The 19,154-nt window shown below is 39.0% G+C and overlaps 1 protein-coding gene across 23 annotated transcripts in view; it reads right to left on the bottom strand.

Moving 5' to 3' along the window:
* Window positions 1-19,154, bottom strand: part of elavl2.L (ELAV like neuron-specific RNA binding protein 2 L homeolog) — a 105,040-nt gene that overhangs the window by 36,911 nt on the left and 48,975 nt on the right. For all 23 annotated transcript variants that reach the window (NM_001088144.1, XM_018228686.2, XM_041566434.1 and 20 more), the window contains 2 exon segments: window positions 1,869-2,094; window positions 13,599-13,752. In NM_001088144.1, the coding sequence (NP_001081613.1) occupies window positions 1,869-2,094; window positions 13,599-13,752 (380 nt within the window).

The raw sequence follows: 19,154 nt of genomic DNA, 5'->3' as shown, positions 1-19,154 counted from the left end.
CCTGGCATATTTAGGGTGTTTTAACTTGTTGCATAATGATACAAGGGTGATAAGAAGCCGCAAATTGGAAGTTATGAGGTGATTTTTTGCAAATGTTACTAAAATCGCCAAATTTAGGAAAGCTTTGCGTCTTGGTTCGTTGAAGTAGAAATACATGCATACTTAAAGGAACAGTAACACCAAAAATGAAAGTGTTATAAAGTAATGAAAATATCATGCACTGCTTGCACTAGTCAAACTGATGTTTGCTTCAGAAACTGTACTATAGTTCATATAACTATGTAAAAACTGTGTAAAAATGACAGTGTCCACAAAATGTCTCCTGCCTGCTTGCTGCAATTATGAGTACCCAGACTTTCGGAAACCAGATTCAAATAATTTATACAATGTAATTAAAGTTCATTTTGCTTGACTAACATGATAAAATTAGAATTTGGATTTTTCGGGTGACTGGTCCCCTTTAAATAGTAGAAAAAATAGCAGATAAACTCTGTAGGACATAATGGCATTATCAGTTTATTTATATAATCAATAGTAGTGTTTCTGAAGCAAACCGCAGTTTAACCAGTGCAACACTATTATATTTTTATTACTTTTAAGAAAAAAAAACATTTTTTGATGTTATTGTTCCTTTAATTTGGATTCGGGGGAATATGTACTTTCCAAAAATATGGTTTTCTGGTGGTGAATGTACTTTTCCGTCCCTCAAAATTATGTAAATGTGTTTATTTTGCAGTATCTGGAATTACATAACTGATGGCTCATATACGGTGTCCTCATTTTGTGGTCCGTATGTGATACATAGGTAGCTCAATAGACATTGGTTATCAAACTGTTGGACCCCTGGCCCTTCATAAAATGCTGTAAATGTGTTTATTTGGCAGTATCTGGAATAACAGAACTGATAGCTTTTATGGGGGTCTTTTATGCCACATACATAGGTAAAGCTAAGCATATCAGGCATCAAACTATTTAGCGGACCCAAGCATTTATGCTTAGCGCATTTTATCTGGTTACCTAATGATAGGTGGGAGATATGATACTGTAGACTGGAAGCTTTGATGTAATTTTTCAAAAATGTCACAATTTTTTTATAAAAAAATAACTTTAGGAAAGAAGTGCAACTTAGAAGTTTAGAATACTAAGGCACATGTACCCATTTTGGATTTGTCAGAATCTTTTGTTTCCAATAATGTGTAGTTTTCTAGGTTAAACCTACTGTTGGTGGAACATTTGGCCTTGAAATCAGTAATTATCAGTAAGTATGCAGTTTGTATAGAGGTGCTTTGGAAATTTGGTAGTTTACTGCTTGGAGTATTTTACCAATACAAGAGTGCGTGGGGACTATGGTATTTTACGGTGCTTCAACCATTACACAGCGCCCGGAAGTTAGGAAGATTGGTACAGCGTGTGCAGACTGAACGGACAAAAAAAAAATTAATACTGTTTTCCTGAGTAAACTAAAAGACGCAAAATGTTCAAATAAACTACCATCTCAGCCAAATTGGCTGGCAGTGAAAGGGTTAAGGATCCTTCTGAAATTTGTGATACCTTAAGTCTGAATAAAAAAAAGTAATAAAATATAGGATTATTTTGATACCAATATTGATTGATGTTGGCTTACTTGCCATTAATTATCTATTAGTAAAAGACAGACATTATTGAACTATTTAAAACAAACTCTAAGAGATGGATGTACATGATGTGAAACTTTCTAGGTAACTTATTTTCCAGATAACAGGTCCCATATGTTCTTTAAACTATTAAGATCACCAGACAATTTTAAAATAAAAAAAAAAATAGCTTGTTGAACTTCCCTCCCCTAAAAATTAAACATTAGCCTAAATTGTTTTACAGTGCATACTAACCTAAAACGTTGAGCCTGCTGAGCTAGTGGTCCAGGGTACCTCCGGTTTGGGGATTGGTACAATTGAGATAAAATAGTGTGGTTTACTTTTTGGCTTGGATTGTTGGCAAACTTCACCGTTATAGGCTCTGTTGCTCCAGGCGGCTTTTGTCCATTCAGTCCTTTGATTGCTTCCTCTGCCTCAATCCTCTTGTCAAAGCGTATAAAGCCAACCCCTCTTGACACACCTGATTGGGCAAAATGAGATCGGAATATTCAAAAATTAAGGTACAGATGTAGGGACAAAATCACAGATAAAATTAATTTTTTCAAAGTTGTATAAGCTTGTCAGTGTAATTTTAATTGCTAAGTAAACACAAACATAAGACTCACTACATCACACATGGCATACATATTCTTTTCACATGCTCAACCTGTGCTTTTAGTAATGTCAAAATGCAAGTACAAAGCAATCATAGTTCCTAGATAAACAGATATTGCATTTAAGTTTCCCAAATGCTGATATAGGCATACATGTGATAGTCTTTGGAGTCACAAACCTAGTAAGAAATATTACAGAGGGCTCAAATCATGTTTGAACACATCCGGTATACAACTTAAGGTAATGGGAAGATTTCTCTCCCACAATAAATTTGCCAGACGATTTCAGTTATTGACTGTAGAGAAACATTTGCTAGATTTGTCGCCTGCGGTAGTGTGAATTTATCGCAGGTGACAAGTCTCCCAAAAAATGCTTCTCTACCATCAATAATTTAAATTGGCAACCAACTCCCCATTACTGTTAAGAGAAATTACTGCACTGAATATTTACTTTTAAAAAGTAACAGACCGCCCATTGTTTCCATCTAGACCAGTGATCCCCAACCAGTAGCTCGCGAGCAACATGTTGCTCTCCAACCCCTTGGATGTTGCTCTCAGTTGCCTCAAAGCAGGTGCTTATTTTTGAATTCCAGGCTTGGAGGGAAGTTTTAGTTGCATAAAAAACAGTTGTACTGCCAAACAGAGCCTCAATGTAGGTTAACAATCCACATAGGGGCTACTAAATGGCCAATCACAGCACTTATTTGGCACCCCAGGAACATTTTTCATGCTTGTGTTGCTCCCCAACTCCTTTTACTTCTGAATGTTGCTCACGGGTTCAAAAGGTTGGGGATCCCTGATCTAGACCCATACTGTAGTAAACAGTGGGAGTTGCCATTTGGTCAATTGTCAAGTCTGTACTGCCTTATAATAGAACATCAATTTTGGGACCCCAAACTAGAGTCCTGCAGCAGGTCGTGTACCCGCGGGTACCTGCAAAAATCTGCGTTACCCTACAGGTTGAAGTTCCGCGTCTTTACCCAAACCTGGGTCGGCGGTTCTGTGGGTCGCGCTGTTGGTCTTTTCAATAGCGATATGTACTCCTTTTTTCTGGTCACGTCTACTTCCGATGACATCACTTCCGGTTTACGACATCACTTCCCGGTTTAATCTTTTTTGTCTGATCACGTCCACTTCCGAGGATGTCACTTCGGGTTTACAATGACAGCACTTCCTGATTCTTGGTCAGCGGGTCGCGGATACGGTACTTGGTCGGATAGCGGTTCCAAGTGGTTAAGAATACGGGTTGCGTGTCCGGGTTGCGGATTGCAGGTACAGACCCGCGCAGGACTCTACCCCAAACCTTCTTTCAGAGGATACTTTTGAAGGTGTGTCATTCTTACATGACATTTTTAAACTTTTTTTTAACCTGATTCCACAACTGAAAAATCCATGGTGGTATCTACTAATTAAAGATGTTGCCACTGTTGTGGTCAGCATACATCTCCTTCTTGGCCAAGCCGGTGCAATTATAATTACTGTTTTACAGTGCTGCTCGATCTTTTGATTACCTTAGGTTTTATTGCTAGAAGAGGGAAGCTAAACTGAAGTTCCATGGCTGTATCAGAGCATCCACAGCAACTTCTCCCTGGTTTTCCTTTCAGGAGTAAAATTTCGGCACTTGCCATTTTGCTTTGTGGCCATGCAGTCTTCTCTGGGGTACCTCAAAGGGCACAAATCTGGAGATACACCGCTGAATTGAGACTCCATTCTGCTGGTAATATTTCCCTTGGATTCTTACCAAGTGACTTCTTATGGAATATCTGAAGGCCAGAACTGCCCTCCAGACTGCCTAAAACTAAAACATTTAAAGGTTGGGAGAGTGAGTTTGGACCCCAAGAGCCTTGTCTGTAGCAGCCATCCAGATGGGCTCCCCAGCTCCAATTGCTTGTTTTTTGGAAAAGATTGTTTCCTTTTTGAAGATTCTGGGGTAGACGCCACCAATTGAGAGACTCTTACCTGAACAGGTAGAACTACCAGTCTGATTATAGTGAATCTTGCCGATTGCACACTTTAAATTGTGCTGGGAGAATGAAGCAGCAGAGTGTGAAAGCAAGGTGCTGCAAGGTCCCACATATCACTGTGTGAAAAGTCAGCAAAGAACCCCAGTGGCACAGAAAGCCAAAGGGAGTCCTCATAAGAAACTGCCACATAAGTGGGGATTGCCCTATATAGCTCAGGCAAATACATTTATCAACCTTTCCTCTGTGTGTATTTGATTGCGGATCAGGGAAGTTCCCAGGGAGGGGGGGCATCACAGCCCAGTCTGTCCTGACCCTGGGTGGAGGCACACAAAATCATAGTGTACCTGCTGTCCCCTGTAGCGGAGACTGAGGACTGTAGTGCAAAAGGCAATTAAGTTTGTAAGTAATGCATTGCAAATAGCCAACTCATGCTAGAATCAGTAAGACCAGCTGAAACCTGAGCAATTGTGTGCTTTGCAACTCGTTAAAAGGGGTTGTTCATCGTTGAGTTAACTTTTAGTAAAATGTAGAGAGTGATATTCTGACACAATTTGCAATTGAGTTTAATTTAGAATTTGTGGTTCGCTTTTTATTTAGCAGTTCTCAAGTTGGAATTTTCTGCTGGTTGCTAGGGTCCAAATCACCCTAGCAACTGTGCACTAAATTGCATAATAGCCTGGAATATGAATAGGAGAGGACATTAATAGAAAGAGTAATAAAAAGCAACAGTAACAATACATTTGCAGGATTACAGAGCATTTGATTTTAGTAACCCCATTTAAAAGCTGAAAAAAACCCCAAAAAACTAAAGTGAAGGCCGACTGAAAAGTTTCTAAGATACTAGAACAGAAGTTACATTCAAAATTTTATTTGGCTGACTATGTGGAAATCCTCCCTATCATTTGAGAGTAAACAGGCTACATCATGTGTAGCACATTTTTTACAACTATGGTCAACCTATAAGCAGAAAGATAAATTTAAACATTCCCCTTGAAAAATAGATATAAATTTCCACATAGAGCAGCATTCCCAATTTTCAGTGTATCAAATCACATTTATTGCATAAATCTGTGTCCTTCATTTTGGCCCACCTTTGGACCTTTTTCAAGGATCCTTGGATCCCAAAGGTGGGCTGAAACACTGGACACAAATTATGCAATAAACGTGATTTGATACACTGAAAATTTGGTTGCGACTCTGTGGAAATTTATAAGTAAAATTTGATATATCTCATTTCCTGTCTTGCATTAGGTGAGGGTATAAAATGCTGTTTGTAATCACATGTTGCATCTTGAAAACGGTCCAAGATCCGGACCGAAACGTCGAGACATGTGAATTTTAACATTTGATAAATAAATTAATCTTTTAAATAATTCCAGTGTGCGCTGTTAACTACAACCGGAATTCTACATAATTGACAAGACAGCAGCACCTGGTTACTGTGAGTACCTGAAGGTGTGCGAGAGACTTTTTTCGTTTATATATATATATATATATATATATATATATATATATATATATATATATATATATATATATATATATATATATATATAATATATATATATATACATATATATACATATATATATACATATACATATATACATATATAATTGGAAGAAACCAGCACTCACGAAAAGGTGATCACGATCGCCTGGGTGCAGTCTTTCACGATAACCATGTAAGAGAACTGTAGAGATCGCAAGACTTAGATTAAATAAAAAATATTTATTAATGGATAATCGCTGATGTTTCGGCTGATGCAACAGCCTTTCTCAAAGTGATGGGGGGGGGGGGTATTAAACGGATTAAATACATGTGGCGGGAAGAAAACAGCCAGGTGGCAAGGAAAGTGAAGTGAATGTGACATCATACGAAAAAGAAAAAAATACAAGAGAAAATTCTGTGAAAAATATTGTACAAATACAAAGTAAATTAATTAACAATTTAAGTGTGTAGAACATGAGTAGTTATATATTAATGCATTGAATCGCTAATACGCATATATCTTTCTCATTGTGTGGCTCCGCTGAGCATAACAACAATCAAACCTGTTCTGTTATCATGTAGCTCATATAGGGAAACCATCTAAGTCTTTTTTGTTACAAAGTAGTGTCTAAAGATATGGATCGAACAAGAGATCAAAAGGAGAGAAGAGAGAGCAGGAAACTGAAGCCGCTGAGTAACGAGATGTATCGTATCCATACTGTAGATCAACTCGGCTTTTAACGAGCAGTATGTAGTGGAAAAGAACGGCAAACTTTGAATGGTAAAGTGTAGAATGGGAATGAAAAAAGGGGGTAAGGAGGTAAACGGAAAGAAAAAAAGTGTTTAGAAAGAGAAGTCTCCCGGATGCTTTAGGGGCTGTGGGGAGACCGGTACATAAATGCATATGTGGTGGGAGTGTCCCCAGGTAAAAATAGTTTGGAAGCTTGTATTTTGGGAAATTAGTATATGCACTTTAAATGTTTCTCCATGTCCCAAAATTGCTTTACGTAATCTAAGACCAACAAATAAAGTCTATAAGGAGTGTACTGCATTGCTGAGTCAAGATAAGTTTAGCTGCTAGATTGTGTATAGCTAAACATTGGAAAGGTCCTATTCCTCAGATGTGGGCTCTAATACAGGCTAAAATAGGGGAGATAATTGTAATGGAGAAAATAACGGCACTTGTAAATAATGGGGTGAATAAGTTTAGGCTGATGTGGTAACCTTATATTTCTAGATATCCAATTCATACTGGTATTGATTAAGATCTATGGCTATAAATTAAAATAAGCTGTGATATATACTGTGATATATACTCTATACCCCTTTAATTTTAAATAGCTCCACTAATTATAACAATGTATGGCGACATTTTGTATTTGTAGAAAAAAAATTTGCGCAAAAAAAATTGGAGATGGATTCCGCCAAAGTCTCTGCGATCCATAAATGGCTCCTTCCATTGAGCACCAAGGCCATAGAGAGAGATTCATCGGGTTTGAAAATTACTACCGGCAGTTCATCAAGGGGTTCTCTTCCCGCATAGCCCCCATCCTCGGTCTTATTCGAAAAGGGGGTAAACCTTATTCGTGGCCGCCTTCCAATCCCTGAAGGATGCTTTCACTTCTGCTTCGGTCCTCCATCATCCTGACCCATCTTCCCATTTTGCAGCAGACTCATTGTTTCAAGCAGACTGGACATCCTGGCACTGAAGAGACTTTTGAGCTATTGAATGGACTCGTTTGGAGGCCGACCATACGAAAGGATGTCAAAGACACCATCATTTGGGTGGTTATTGACCGCTTCAGTAAAATGGCACATTTTATTCCCCATCAGAAACTTCCCTCTGCAGTGGAAGTTTCCCAGCTATTCATTCAATTTATTTTTATCTGCATGGCTTCCCAGTGGAAATAATCTGACAGAGGTTCACAATTCATATACCGGTTCTGGTGCTCTATGTAAAACTCTGGGTATTGCACTCCAATTCTCCTCCGCATACCATCCCCAAACAATAGGGCAGCAGAGCGGGTGAATCAAGCACTGGAACTATTCCTGAGGAATCACGTCTCCCTCCGTCATGGCGATTGGTCTGATCTTCTCTCTTGGGTGGAATTCCTCCATAATAACACGTCACACATCCACTGGGAGATCGCCCTTCCTGAATGTGTATGGACAACATCCTCAAGCGTTTCCCCAAGATTTCCTCCTCCGATATTTCTGCTGCAGACGACCCATGTGGCCCATAGGTCTAATTGGTCTAGCACCAAGGCCAACTTGGAGACAAGTTCTTTGACCCACAAGGAGTATGCCGACCATAGACAGAAATAATTTTCCCAATATAAGGTACAGATGCAGCCACTTTGGTTTGTCTGTTTGACACAGAATAACTAAACACAGATATCCCATTTATCTTATTTAACACAGAAAACTGCGTCACAGCATCCCATATAATTAAAGCATTCACCATTGCGAACAATGGTGCTTTGGTATACTAATGAAAAGGTTAAATGCATTAAATGAGTTTAGATAACACAGTTTCTTCAATTAACCCCGAGTCATGACGCATTTAACTCACAAATCCAAGTGGCTTCATCTGTAGGGGACAAAGTGTGGCTTTCTATGAGAAACATCTCAGGATTGGGCTCAAGATTTGTTGGTCCTTTTCCCCATTGTGGAAATTCCTCCTGAGATGAGAATCCCCAATGTCTTCCATGTTTCCCTGGTGAAAACAGCAATCTCCAAATGGTTCTCTCCAGATCAGTCTCTCCCTCCTTCTATTACTGTGGACGGTCAACAGGAGTACGAAGTAGAGAAGATTTTGTACTCCAGATTTTCCAGGGGGTCTTTACAGTTCCTCATCAAATGGAAGGGCTTTGGTCCTGAAAAGTGTTCCTGGGAGAAACATTCTGATGTTCATGCTCCTCGGTTGGTGCGAGAGGTCTATAGACACTTTCCCCAGAAACCGGGTCATAGTGGTCCAATGGACGCCAGTTCAATAACAGATTATAGAAATTGCTGAATCGTGTTCCTAAATTATTGTTGTTGCATTCCTGGACTTTGACCCTGCCAGTACCTTGACCTTGCTGTTTATCTGCCTGTCTATTGAACCACTGCCTGGATTTCACTATGTTTATTTCTAAACCATTGTTACCGCGACTTTTGCCTCAAACTTCCTCCTTGGTCCGGACATCCCCCCGCTGGGAGACGACAGGCAGGAGCGAAAAGACACAGGCTGGCCTAAGGGCATCAGAAATAAAAATCCAGCCCTGTGTAGGGTTTTATTTGGGGGGTTTGTTAGCGTTCGGAAATTGTTGTTAGGGGCTCCTAAGGTGTTTAATTATGTGCTGGGGGTTGCTGTGTTATCCACAGGGGAGGAGGCATATGGATTTAAGGCTATATTTTAAAGGAACAGTTCTGAGTAAAAATAAAAACTGGGTAAATATGCTGTGCAAAATAAAAAATGTTTCTTTATAGCTAATTAGCCAAAAATGTAATCTATAAAGGCTGGAGTGAGCAGATGTCTAACATAAAACAGAACAAAATTTCCTGATTTTCAGAGCTCTAACCGAGTCAACTACTTTAAGGGGGGCACATGGGACATAAATGTTCAGTGAGTTTGCAATTGATCCTTAGCATGCAGGTCAGAGTCAAAAGCAAACAGTTACAACCCATGTGGCTCCCCCTTGAGTCACTGATTGGTTACTGCCTGGTAACTAATCAGTGGAAACCAAGAGCTGCAAAGCAGGAAGTATTGTTCTGACTATTAGGTTAGGTTAGTCAGCCGCTCACTCAAGCCTTTATACATTAAATTTTTGGCTAACTATGGAATTTTTTTTATTATTTTGCACAGCCTATCTAACCAGTTTTTATTTTTACACAACTCATTTTTGTGACTTAAATTTTGCACGAGTGATAAGTGATATCCCTGCAGTGAGCGCCAACCATATTGTTTTTTTGGTTTTTTTTTGTTTGCTACCACCCTTAATGTGGACATGGTCTTGTGATAACTTACATGTATTTTAAAAACAAGGAGTGATCATCACTGCCTTCCATTATCGGCCCTCCACCACGTGGCCATAAAAATTACAACACTCTGTACCACAGAAGTTGGACGTCACTGCTCTATCATTTTAGTGCATAGGACGAATGACCAAAGGTAAGTGTTGTTAAATCAGATTATTCTTAAAGTATTTAAAGGTTATAAACACATGGGCTTTTCTTTGAAACACACTGCTTTACGGAGGTTTAAGATACTAACAATTGGGCAGCATTTGCCTGATCTCTTTTAAAGGCAAACAGCAACTATTCACATGGAGCCACGGAAAAATATCCACACAGTTAATATTTTAATCATCTTGTTATTCACAAAAATCCCATAGGGGCGCTCATTCAAACTGAATAAAATGCAGGAATGGAAAACGGGGTTGTTCATGGGAATTTTTTATCCGACATGCTTGGAACCTGTGGTTTTCCAGATAAGGCATTTTTTCTGTATATTGGATCAACAAATCATAACTGTACTTAAACCAAAAAGTATTGTTGTGTCCCCAATATGGATTTATGAAGTATAATACATGATAAAGAAAAAACTTAATTTACTTTACAGTTTTATAAATTTACCCAAGATGAGCCCTAATGAGAAGTGATCTGCAAGGGTGAGCAAAAATCCTTACAAGAAACTCTTTGGTGTCCAAACTTTTGAACATGCCACAATTATGTTTTTCATTTGAACTGTTTTAATGTGCATAATGTGCATAAAATAATATGGAACATTTGCAAATAGGTTGTTTCACACAATTATTCAGGTAGTATTAGTTTACTACTTTTCACTTACAATTAACCAAGTGCATTTATATAAAAATGTAGGTGGGGTACTTTATTCATTATTCACACACAGCCTTGTGTTTCATGTGCATCTCTTCAAGAAGTGCTTTTCCTTCGCTAAGTGTGTTCCACAATCCTTTTTCAGAACATATAAAATTAGCCCAATATAGGAGAACTAGTTTGAGGTCATGTTATTTTGAATTCTACTCCCAAACAGACAATTTATTGACTATGGGGCACAACTTAAAGCATAAGCTTAACAGACAGCACATACAAAACAAAGAAACCAGTGAGAAAGAGCAAGGGGGGGTGGCAGTGGATACCAGGAAGAGGTGTGGGCTATGAGAAAGATGCAGGTTGGTGGGGTAGAGTGCAGGAGAGACACAGACAAGTAGCCCAAATCACCAGTGGTGTGGAAAGGGAGAGCAGGGCAGTGATAAAAGCAGCTTGGAAAAAACACCAGACCAGAGAAAGTCTGTGCTAGGAGAGATTCCAAATAATGTTCATGTCTCCAAGTTATAAACAGCTTGCTCTGGAGTTCTTATCTTAAGGCTTCATTTCTTAAAAGCGGAAACTTTGGGAAATTCCCATTAGTTTTGAGAAGCATGGTTGGCACAGAAAAAAAATGTAACTGTAGCTTTAGAGGGCTTATATGCTTTTACCAAATAACTGTGAACCAGAAAGGTCAGTTTGGATTTGACATCTTTGTAGATGGAAAATCTAGAAGAGTAACCCGATTTTACATGATCTTACAAAAGAAACTTTAGCTACCACACAAGTCTAGGGATTGCATGAATTTTCCTACATAAAAGTTTCGACCAACCAAATCAGTCTCATTTTCCACACAGAAAGTAAAGGCAAGCATAAACAGGCTAGACACTGAAAACAGTTATTAAGAAGAGTAGGGGGGATACAAATAGAACAAGCGATGTATCTTAAATGAAGCAACTAGCATTAAAAGACAGAAGAGTAGGTAGGGCCCTACTCAACAAAGCTTACAAAAAATGGGGAGTGAAACAGAAGTTGGGGCGCTATGGAGGCCTACCCTTCTCTTTTTTCTTTTATCCATTCCCTAAGGTGAGAGAAGGTAATAAAAGAGCACCTTACAAATATCAAAAACTGCAATAAAGTAGCCCAAAAATTCAGATGACTCATGACTGTCTATGGGCTTCATACAAGTCAAGCCAACATAAGTCTGAACAGGCCCTTACTTAAAAATGCAGGCAGCTTTCTGTCATAACTAAGGGCTAAACCCCACTGGAGATTTTGTAAGATGGTGTTGGATTGAAAAAATGCATTCTATAAATCAGATAAAGTTGCAAGGGTCAAATATGTCAGATGTAGGTGCATGAACAAACTACACCATCTGACTATCTGAACCGACTTACATTCTAGCTATACAGGGACCAGATTTTGTAGAATCCTCCAAATCTCAGTAGCTGCTTACAAAAGTGACATTGCTACAAAAATTGAACATGACTGAACACTTAAAGAGTCAATTAACCTGCCAATTTTTTGGAATGTGGGAGGAATCAACTTTTTGAAGAGATTCAGGTATGGTCAATAAATTAAATATACACAAAACCTAAAATTATTCTACTTTGTTTGGCATCTACTATTTATTCAGAACATTTCTAGCATTCAGCTAGATTTGAATGTCATTAGAAAGATGTTCAATGAAAAAAAGAATGCTTGTAATTGTTTGGGATTTTATAAACCACTTTTTACTAGTTAGCCAAAATTATTATAATGCTAATTATTTTTAAAATATATAAAATAACCCAAAAAAATTGGACACTAAAAAAATTACTCTATAATATTAATGTGCATTAAACGTTATCTATAAGTCATGTGGATGATTTTTCTCCAATAGTTCTGCTTTTGTAAGTAATTCTGACTTGAAGTTTCTAAACCTAACTTGTTTTCCAACCTGACTGTCCTTTCAAAGGTGGTCAGAGTTTCTAATGCTTATGGACCACTGCTGAACAAATATGGCAGCCCTCTCTTAGATAAGTAATGTAAAAGCATTGGAAAAATACTTTATGGCAAATATTATAAATGGCAAGGAAAGACAATATTATGATAGATATAACAATTGGTTTAATTTCAGTTGTCCGTATCGCTTTAAAAATAGTTTTAGCATTTTTTATGGTGTAATGTTTTTATGTAGAACACTAGTAACTATAACAGCTGTAAATTTATTACGGCCCATAAAATTGCTTTCAAACCTGTACCCTTCAGGGTGGAAATAACTCAGACTTGCTCATTTTATTGGACAATCTATTTTTGTACATGCATATTTATTTAAAATCTCAGCAGCAAATTAAATTGTTTGGACCACATATTACCTTTAAACATACACAGGGAGTACAACTGCCGAGAAGGTTCACTATTTAGATGCCCTGACACGTGCATTGGTTAGACATTGAAATAAACACTACACAAACTGAAATTGTGTGCTGTGTGCTGGTTTTACATTTAACTTTGACTTATAAAATATAAAGTTTAAAATACATTTCCACCAACTTAGAGCAGTGGCCGACAGGGAGAATTGTCCCCCATGATTATTTATGAGCGACAAGTATCCCGAAAATGCATCTCTGTTGTAAATAACTGAAAATCGCTGGTGGTAAAACCAACATATTGTGAAGTGGCCTGAAGTTTCCTCCAGAGGCAACTTCAGAAAAACAAAGCAATGAGTATTTTACTGCAGGGGATTTCAGCTATTTCCAATGGAGACACATTTTCTGGAGATTTGTCATCTGCAGTCGTGCATTTTTATCGCAGGCAACACATCTCCCCGTCGCCCTCTGCATCACAAAACCAGAAGATCAGGCAGAAACTAAGGTTCATATAAACCGTGCACTATGTTGAATAAAACACTTCTGGATGCTATATGCTCATATGGAGATTTATTCCTGACAAGAACGGTTTAATTCAAAGTAACAGTAGTAATATCCTGTCATTCATAATTCCCATTTTATAAACAGTACTTGAGAATGTTCATACATTGGAATCAAAGCACACTGATGGCTATGGTCCAGGAAAACAAAGTTGACAGACATTGCTCACAGCTTTAACATACTCAAACTTACCAGTAACTTGGTCGACTAGAATTCGAGAAGTAATAATGCGGCCATATTGAGAGAAAAGCTGTTCCAGCTCCTTTTGGGTCATGGTTTTTGGAAGCCCACTGACATACAAGTTTGCATCCCTTATTGATGCCGAACTTGGTCTGGCATAGGATACCTATTGAATAAATGTGTTTTGAGTTAAAGGTTTATCACAAACACAGTTATTGCAAATAAGTTGTTCGTTTTAGTGGGGAATAATGAAAAATATTTAGTCATGAAGATATCGGGGGGGCAAAACTATAAAAATTAATTGAGGCTACATGTCAAATAGAATTCAAGGTATTAGTCCCATCACACTTTCCTTACATTATAAACTGTTATATAGAGTATAGTTTTATAATCTTACAACAAACCTTGGGACAGGTGTTTCTAGAATACTTTTATTGAACTGGGTATTTATTCTAATAAGAGTAAAAGATACTATGCTATTTCTAATAGCTGCAACCTGAATTTATACTCTAAAAGCAGTGACCTATAGAGGCCAAATAATTAAATATTAACCATGAGTATATTTGTGCCACCCGAGCAGCGAGATAGTCATACAGGTATGGGATCAATTATCCAGAAAGCTCAGATTTAAAGGAAGGTCATCTCCCATAGACTTTTAATCCATATTTAAAAATTATTTGCTTTTTCTCTAATAAAACAGTACCTTGTGCATGATGCCAAGTCACTCCTTATTTGAAAACATCCTATTGGGTTAATGCAATGTTTAAATAATTTTTAGTACCCGTATATACTCGAGTATAAGCAGAGTTTTTCAGCCCCCAAAATATGCTGAAAAACTCTACCTCAGCTTATACTCGAGTCAAGCGCAAAAACGGTCGCCGGCGTCTAAGAATAGTCGCCGGCGCCTAAGAATAGTCGCCAGCGTCCAAGAATAGTCTCCAAGAATATTCGCCGGCATCCAAAAACGAGACGCCGGCACCTCCAATGGGAGCAGAAACCCTAAATTTTTTGATTGAAACTTACCAGAAGCTGCTGCATTTCTCACCTAGGCTTATACACGAGTCAATAAGCTTTCCCAGTTTTTGGAGGTAAAATTAGGTACCTCGGCTTATACTCTAGTATATACGGTAGATTTTAAGGGTCTTTCTGTAAGTGGGAACACTTTCACCTTGAGAACTCCAGGTCCCAAGCATTCTGGATAGTATGTCCAATAACAGAACAGCATTTACCGTTTAAAAAAAAAAAAAAGAAAATCATGGTTTCTAGGCACTATTACTGAGCATTCTTTAAGGGTCCATTCACTGGTAACTTGTCCATAGAAGACAAGACAAGTGTTTTAAATGAATGTTCCTCTAATTTTTTGCTTTTGTGATGGGCAGGTCTGCCATCAGTGGGAAACCAGTCGCCTTTGGCCCACTGTATTCCATGCGAACCAAGAAGATGCTGTCATCGAGGAGAAGACCAACTGACACTTTAAAAACAATGTTTTTTAAACCCCTGGCCATTTTTTTTTAAATTTTTATGCAGGAGCCCTGACCACCACTTTTTTGTAAACTTGTTTAGTGGACCCTGGCCACCAATGTTTTTTTTTTTAATTTATAGGGGGGACACTGCCCTCCTATTTTTTTCGTTTTAGTTTTAACTTGAAGGGGTCATGGCTGGCCACCAATTTACTTGTAAGGAAGGACCTGACCACCAATGGGGTTTTACTCAGTGGTTCAATGTTTTAGCACTTTGTAAAATGTAAAATGTGGCATTTTGCCCACATTACATTTTGCACACCGAGGATACACCCTGGAGACAATACAATTCAAGGCTAACCACAATAAACCGCATGAAGCCATTAACAGACCCAACTGAAAGCATAAAAAAAAGCATTATTAAGGAAAAATGTTTCCCCTGCACTTCAGTTATGGGAAACACTTTCAGACATAAAATGCAGCTAGCAAGCACTATGCCAATGCTGGTAATGTACCGTATATACTCGAGTATAAGCCGTCCTGAGTATAAGCCGAGGTACCTAATTTTACCTCCAAAAACTGGGAAAGCTTATTGACTTAGAGTATTAGCCAAGGGTGAGAAATGCAGCAGCTTCTGGTAAGTTTCAATCAAAAAATTGAGGGTTTCTGCTCCCATTGGAGGTGCCGGCGTCTCGTTTTTGGATGCCGGCGACCATTCTTGGACGCCGGCGACCATTCTTAGACTCGGCTTATACTCTAGTATATAAGGCAAGTATGCAAATAATGGAGTGAATAATTGACCAATGGCCCTAAAGCCTTTGGTTTTCAGAATTATTTTGAAAAAGAATTTGCATATTATCAACGAGTCACCAACAGCACCAATACTACATTCAATTGCTCAGTTAAGCACTTTTCATCTTAAAAACTAGAAAAAATTAATTAAATTACAAGTTATAAAATGGTCACTATAACGAAAATGAAGCAGCACCACCTGTTAATTTTGGACAACTGGCTACAGTTTGTGTAAAGTTAAGTTAGCAGAAAAGAAAACTTCTTGTTATGTTTCTGTGTCAGTCATAAACAGAGCAATATCAAATTCTTCTCAGCTTACAAACTTCATTTTCTAAGCAGAGTAACATCACAAGAGGTTCCTTTTCTCACAGACATAACAGGGATGTTCAACTTTGAACATATATGTTCAAATTTGAAAATGTTAGTCTGTTACTCAAACCTCTGGGGCCCTGCTACACAGAGGACCCTGATTAAGGGTAGGACTACACAGACGTTTTTGGCGCGATCCATCGCGCTGCGTCCAAACGCATGCAACTGAAATAAGGTAAGAGATAGAAATGTCGGATGGTGTTGCAGCCTTGATCCGACGCAACACCACTGTCGGATGCAAGCACTGCACGCTGCATCAGACAGTCGTGTCACGTCGGATCAACTATGCAACTTCATCCAACATTTCTCTCTCTTACTTTATTTCCATCGCATGCGCATCAGCCGAAAACGTCCATGTAGTGCTACCCATAAAGATAGCCTTAAACATAGGCTGTGCAAATTAAAAAAATGTTTCTAATAGTTAGCCAAAAATGTAATGTATAAAGGCTGGAGTGACTGGATGTGTAACACAACAAAACACAGACAAATACAAGAGGTCCTCTGCACTCAACCCATTATCAATATATTTAAGCCTTACTCTTTAAACAAAACAGGGATTGTTTGTCCATATAAGAGGATTTGTTATCATACTTGCCGATAAATCTCTTTCTCGTAGTCCCGTAAAGGCAGCACAGGGTACCAATGGGTTAATACAGCAATCCCTCTAGGAGGCAGGATGGAACTAAAACTTCAATCCCTCATAGGGGATCCTCCTCTTCCCTGTATTGACCCCGCCTACTTTAGTTTCGACTAGCACAGCTTATAAGTAGGAATATAGCAAGAATATGGGTGGGAAACTCCCTGTGCTGCCTTTACGGGACTACGAGAAAGAGATTTATCAGTAAGTATGATAACAAATCCTCTTTTCTCGGTCGTCCCTAGGCAGCACAGGGTACCAATGGGTGAGTCCCAAAGCCAGAAGAAAGGGTGGGAAGAAGAAAGTTATTAGATTTAGAATTTAGAAAAATGTATTGGAACAAAGGCACTAACATGGCCAACAGACTCTATATTATTAAACAACAGTTTGAAGAACTTTTCTGCCAAAACTGGCATCAGCAGATGCGAAAACATTGAATTTGTAGAATTTTGTAAAAGTGTGTAAGGACGACCAAGTAGCCGCCTTACAAATTTGTTCCATGGACGCCTGATTGTAGAGTGCCCATGAAGCACTTAAACCTCACGTGGAATGAGTCGTTACCTTCAGAGGTGTCGGTAGCTTTTTGAGTTTGTAAATGAATATAATGAGGTTCTTAATCCATCTCGCAATGGATGTTTTTGAAGCCTTGTCACCTTTGTTAGACGAGCCATACAGCACAAAAAGAGCATCCGTCTTTCTAAATCCTTCTGTTCTGTGAAAATAGAATTTGAGTGCCCGTACCACATCTAAACTATGTAAACGGTGTTCCGCTTCGGAGTCTGGTTTAGGACAAAATGAAGGCAATACAATTTCCTGATTGAGGTGAAATTCTGTTGCTACCTTAGGTTGAAATGCTGGAACTGTTCTTAATACCACTTTATCTTCATGAAAGATACAGTATGGAGGCTTGCAACTTAGAGCCCCAATCTCAGATACTCGTCTTGCTGACGAAATGGCCACCAGAAAAGCCGTCTTCCAAGTCAGAAACTGCACCTCTGTGGTATCAAGCGGTTCAAAAGGACGCCCCTGCAGTGTTTGTAAGATCAGGTTCAAATTCCAGGGAGGCAGAGGGTGTTTGTACGGTGGCTTTATGTGCCCTACGGCTTGAAGAAAAGTCCTTATGTCTGGAAAAGACGCTATTTGTGTTTGAAAGAACACTGAAAGTGCCGATACCTGCACTTTGAGGGAATTTACTCCGAGCCCCTTGTCCATGCCCTCCTGAAGGAATTCCAGTATCATCGGAATTGAACAAGTTTGATAGCATGCTTTCTTTATTCTGGCCCATGTAATGTAATTGGACCATATACGATGATATGTGGTACTGGTTGTTGGTTTGCGTGCTTTTAACATAGTGTTGGTTACTTTTTCTGACAGACCTTTGCTCCTCCATATGGAGCTTTCAATAACCATGCCGTCAGGGAGAGTGTCTCCAACGTAGGGTGCCAGCAGGGACCTTGCAAGAGGAGATCTGGTCTGAGGGGTAGTGTCCATGGAGGTGCAATTGACAGTTTTCAGAGATCTGAGAACCATGCCCTTCTGGGCCAAAACGGTGTTATCATTATGGCAGTTGTGTGAAAGAGATGAAGCCTTCTGAGGATTGGATGGATCATTGGAATGGGTGGGAAAATATATACGAGTTGAAATTCCCAGGGAGTAGCCATTGCGTCTATTGACCATGCTTCCGAATCTTGGTACCTGGAACAGTAGCATGTTAGTTGACGGTTGAATTTGCTTGCCATAAGGTCTATTTGTGGTATCCCCCATCTGACTAAGTTGTTGGAATACATCTTTGTGTAACATCCACTCTCCTGGGTCTAGAGTGGTTCGGCTTAGGAAGTCTGCTTCCCAATTTAGTTGTCCTGGGATATAAACAGCCGCTAATCGGCTTGTATTGTTTTCCGCCCATTGCAAGATGCGAGCCGTCTCTTTCCAGGCAGCTTTGCTGTGTGTACCTCCTTGATGATTTATATATGCCACTGCGGTGGCGTTGTCTGTTTTGACTTTTATTGGAGATCCCTTCAAAAGATCTGACCAGTGTAATAGAGCTAGGTAGATTGCTCGTAGCTCCAACACATTGATGTGTAGTGAGGTTTCTTCTTGGGACCACCGACCCTGAACAGTTCTGTGGTTGAAAACACCTCCCCAACCCGAAAGACTGGCATCTGTGGTGATGATTTCCCAGCTTGCCACCGAGCAAAGTTTCCCCTTGGATAGGTTGTTTGGGTGAAGCCACCAATGAAGGGAGGATTTTGTGACTTCTGAAAGGAATACCGGGTAGTCTAGTTTGTTGTAATTTCTGCGCCATTTTCG

This window comes from Xenopus laevis, chromosome 1L (genome assembly GCF_017654675.1).
Source record: "Xenopus laevis strain J_2021 chromosome 1L, Xenopus_laevis_v10.1, whole genome shotgun sequence".
NCBI lineage: Eukaryota > Metazoa > Chordata > Amphibia > Anura > Pipidae > Xenopus > Xenopus laevis.
The sequence above is the reverse complement of the archived record's forward strand: the minus strand, read 5'-3'. Positions and strand labels throughout refer to the sequence as shown.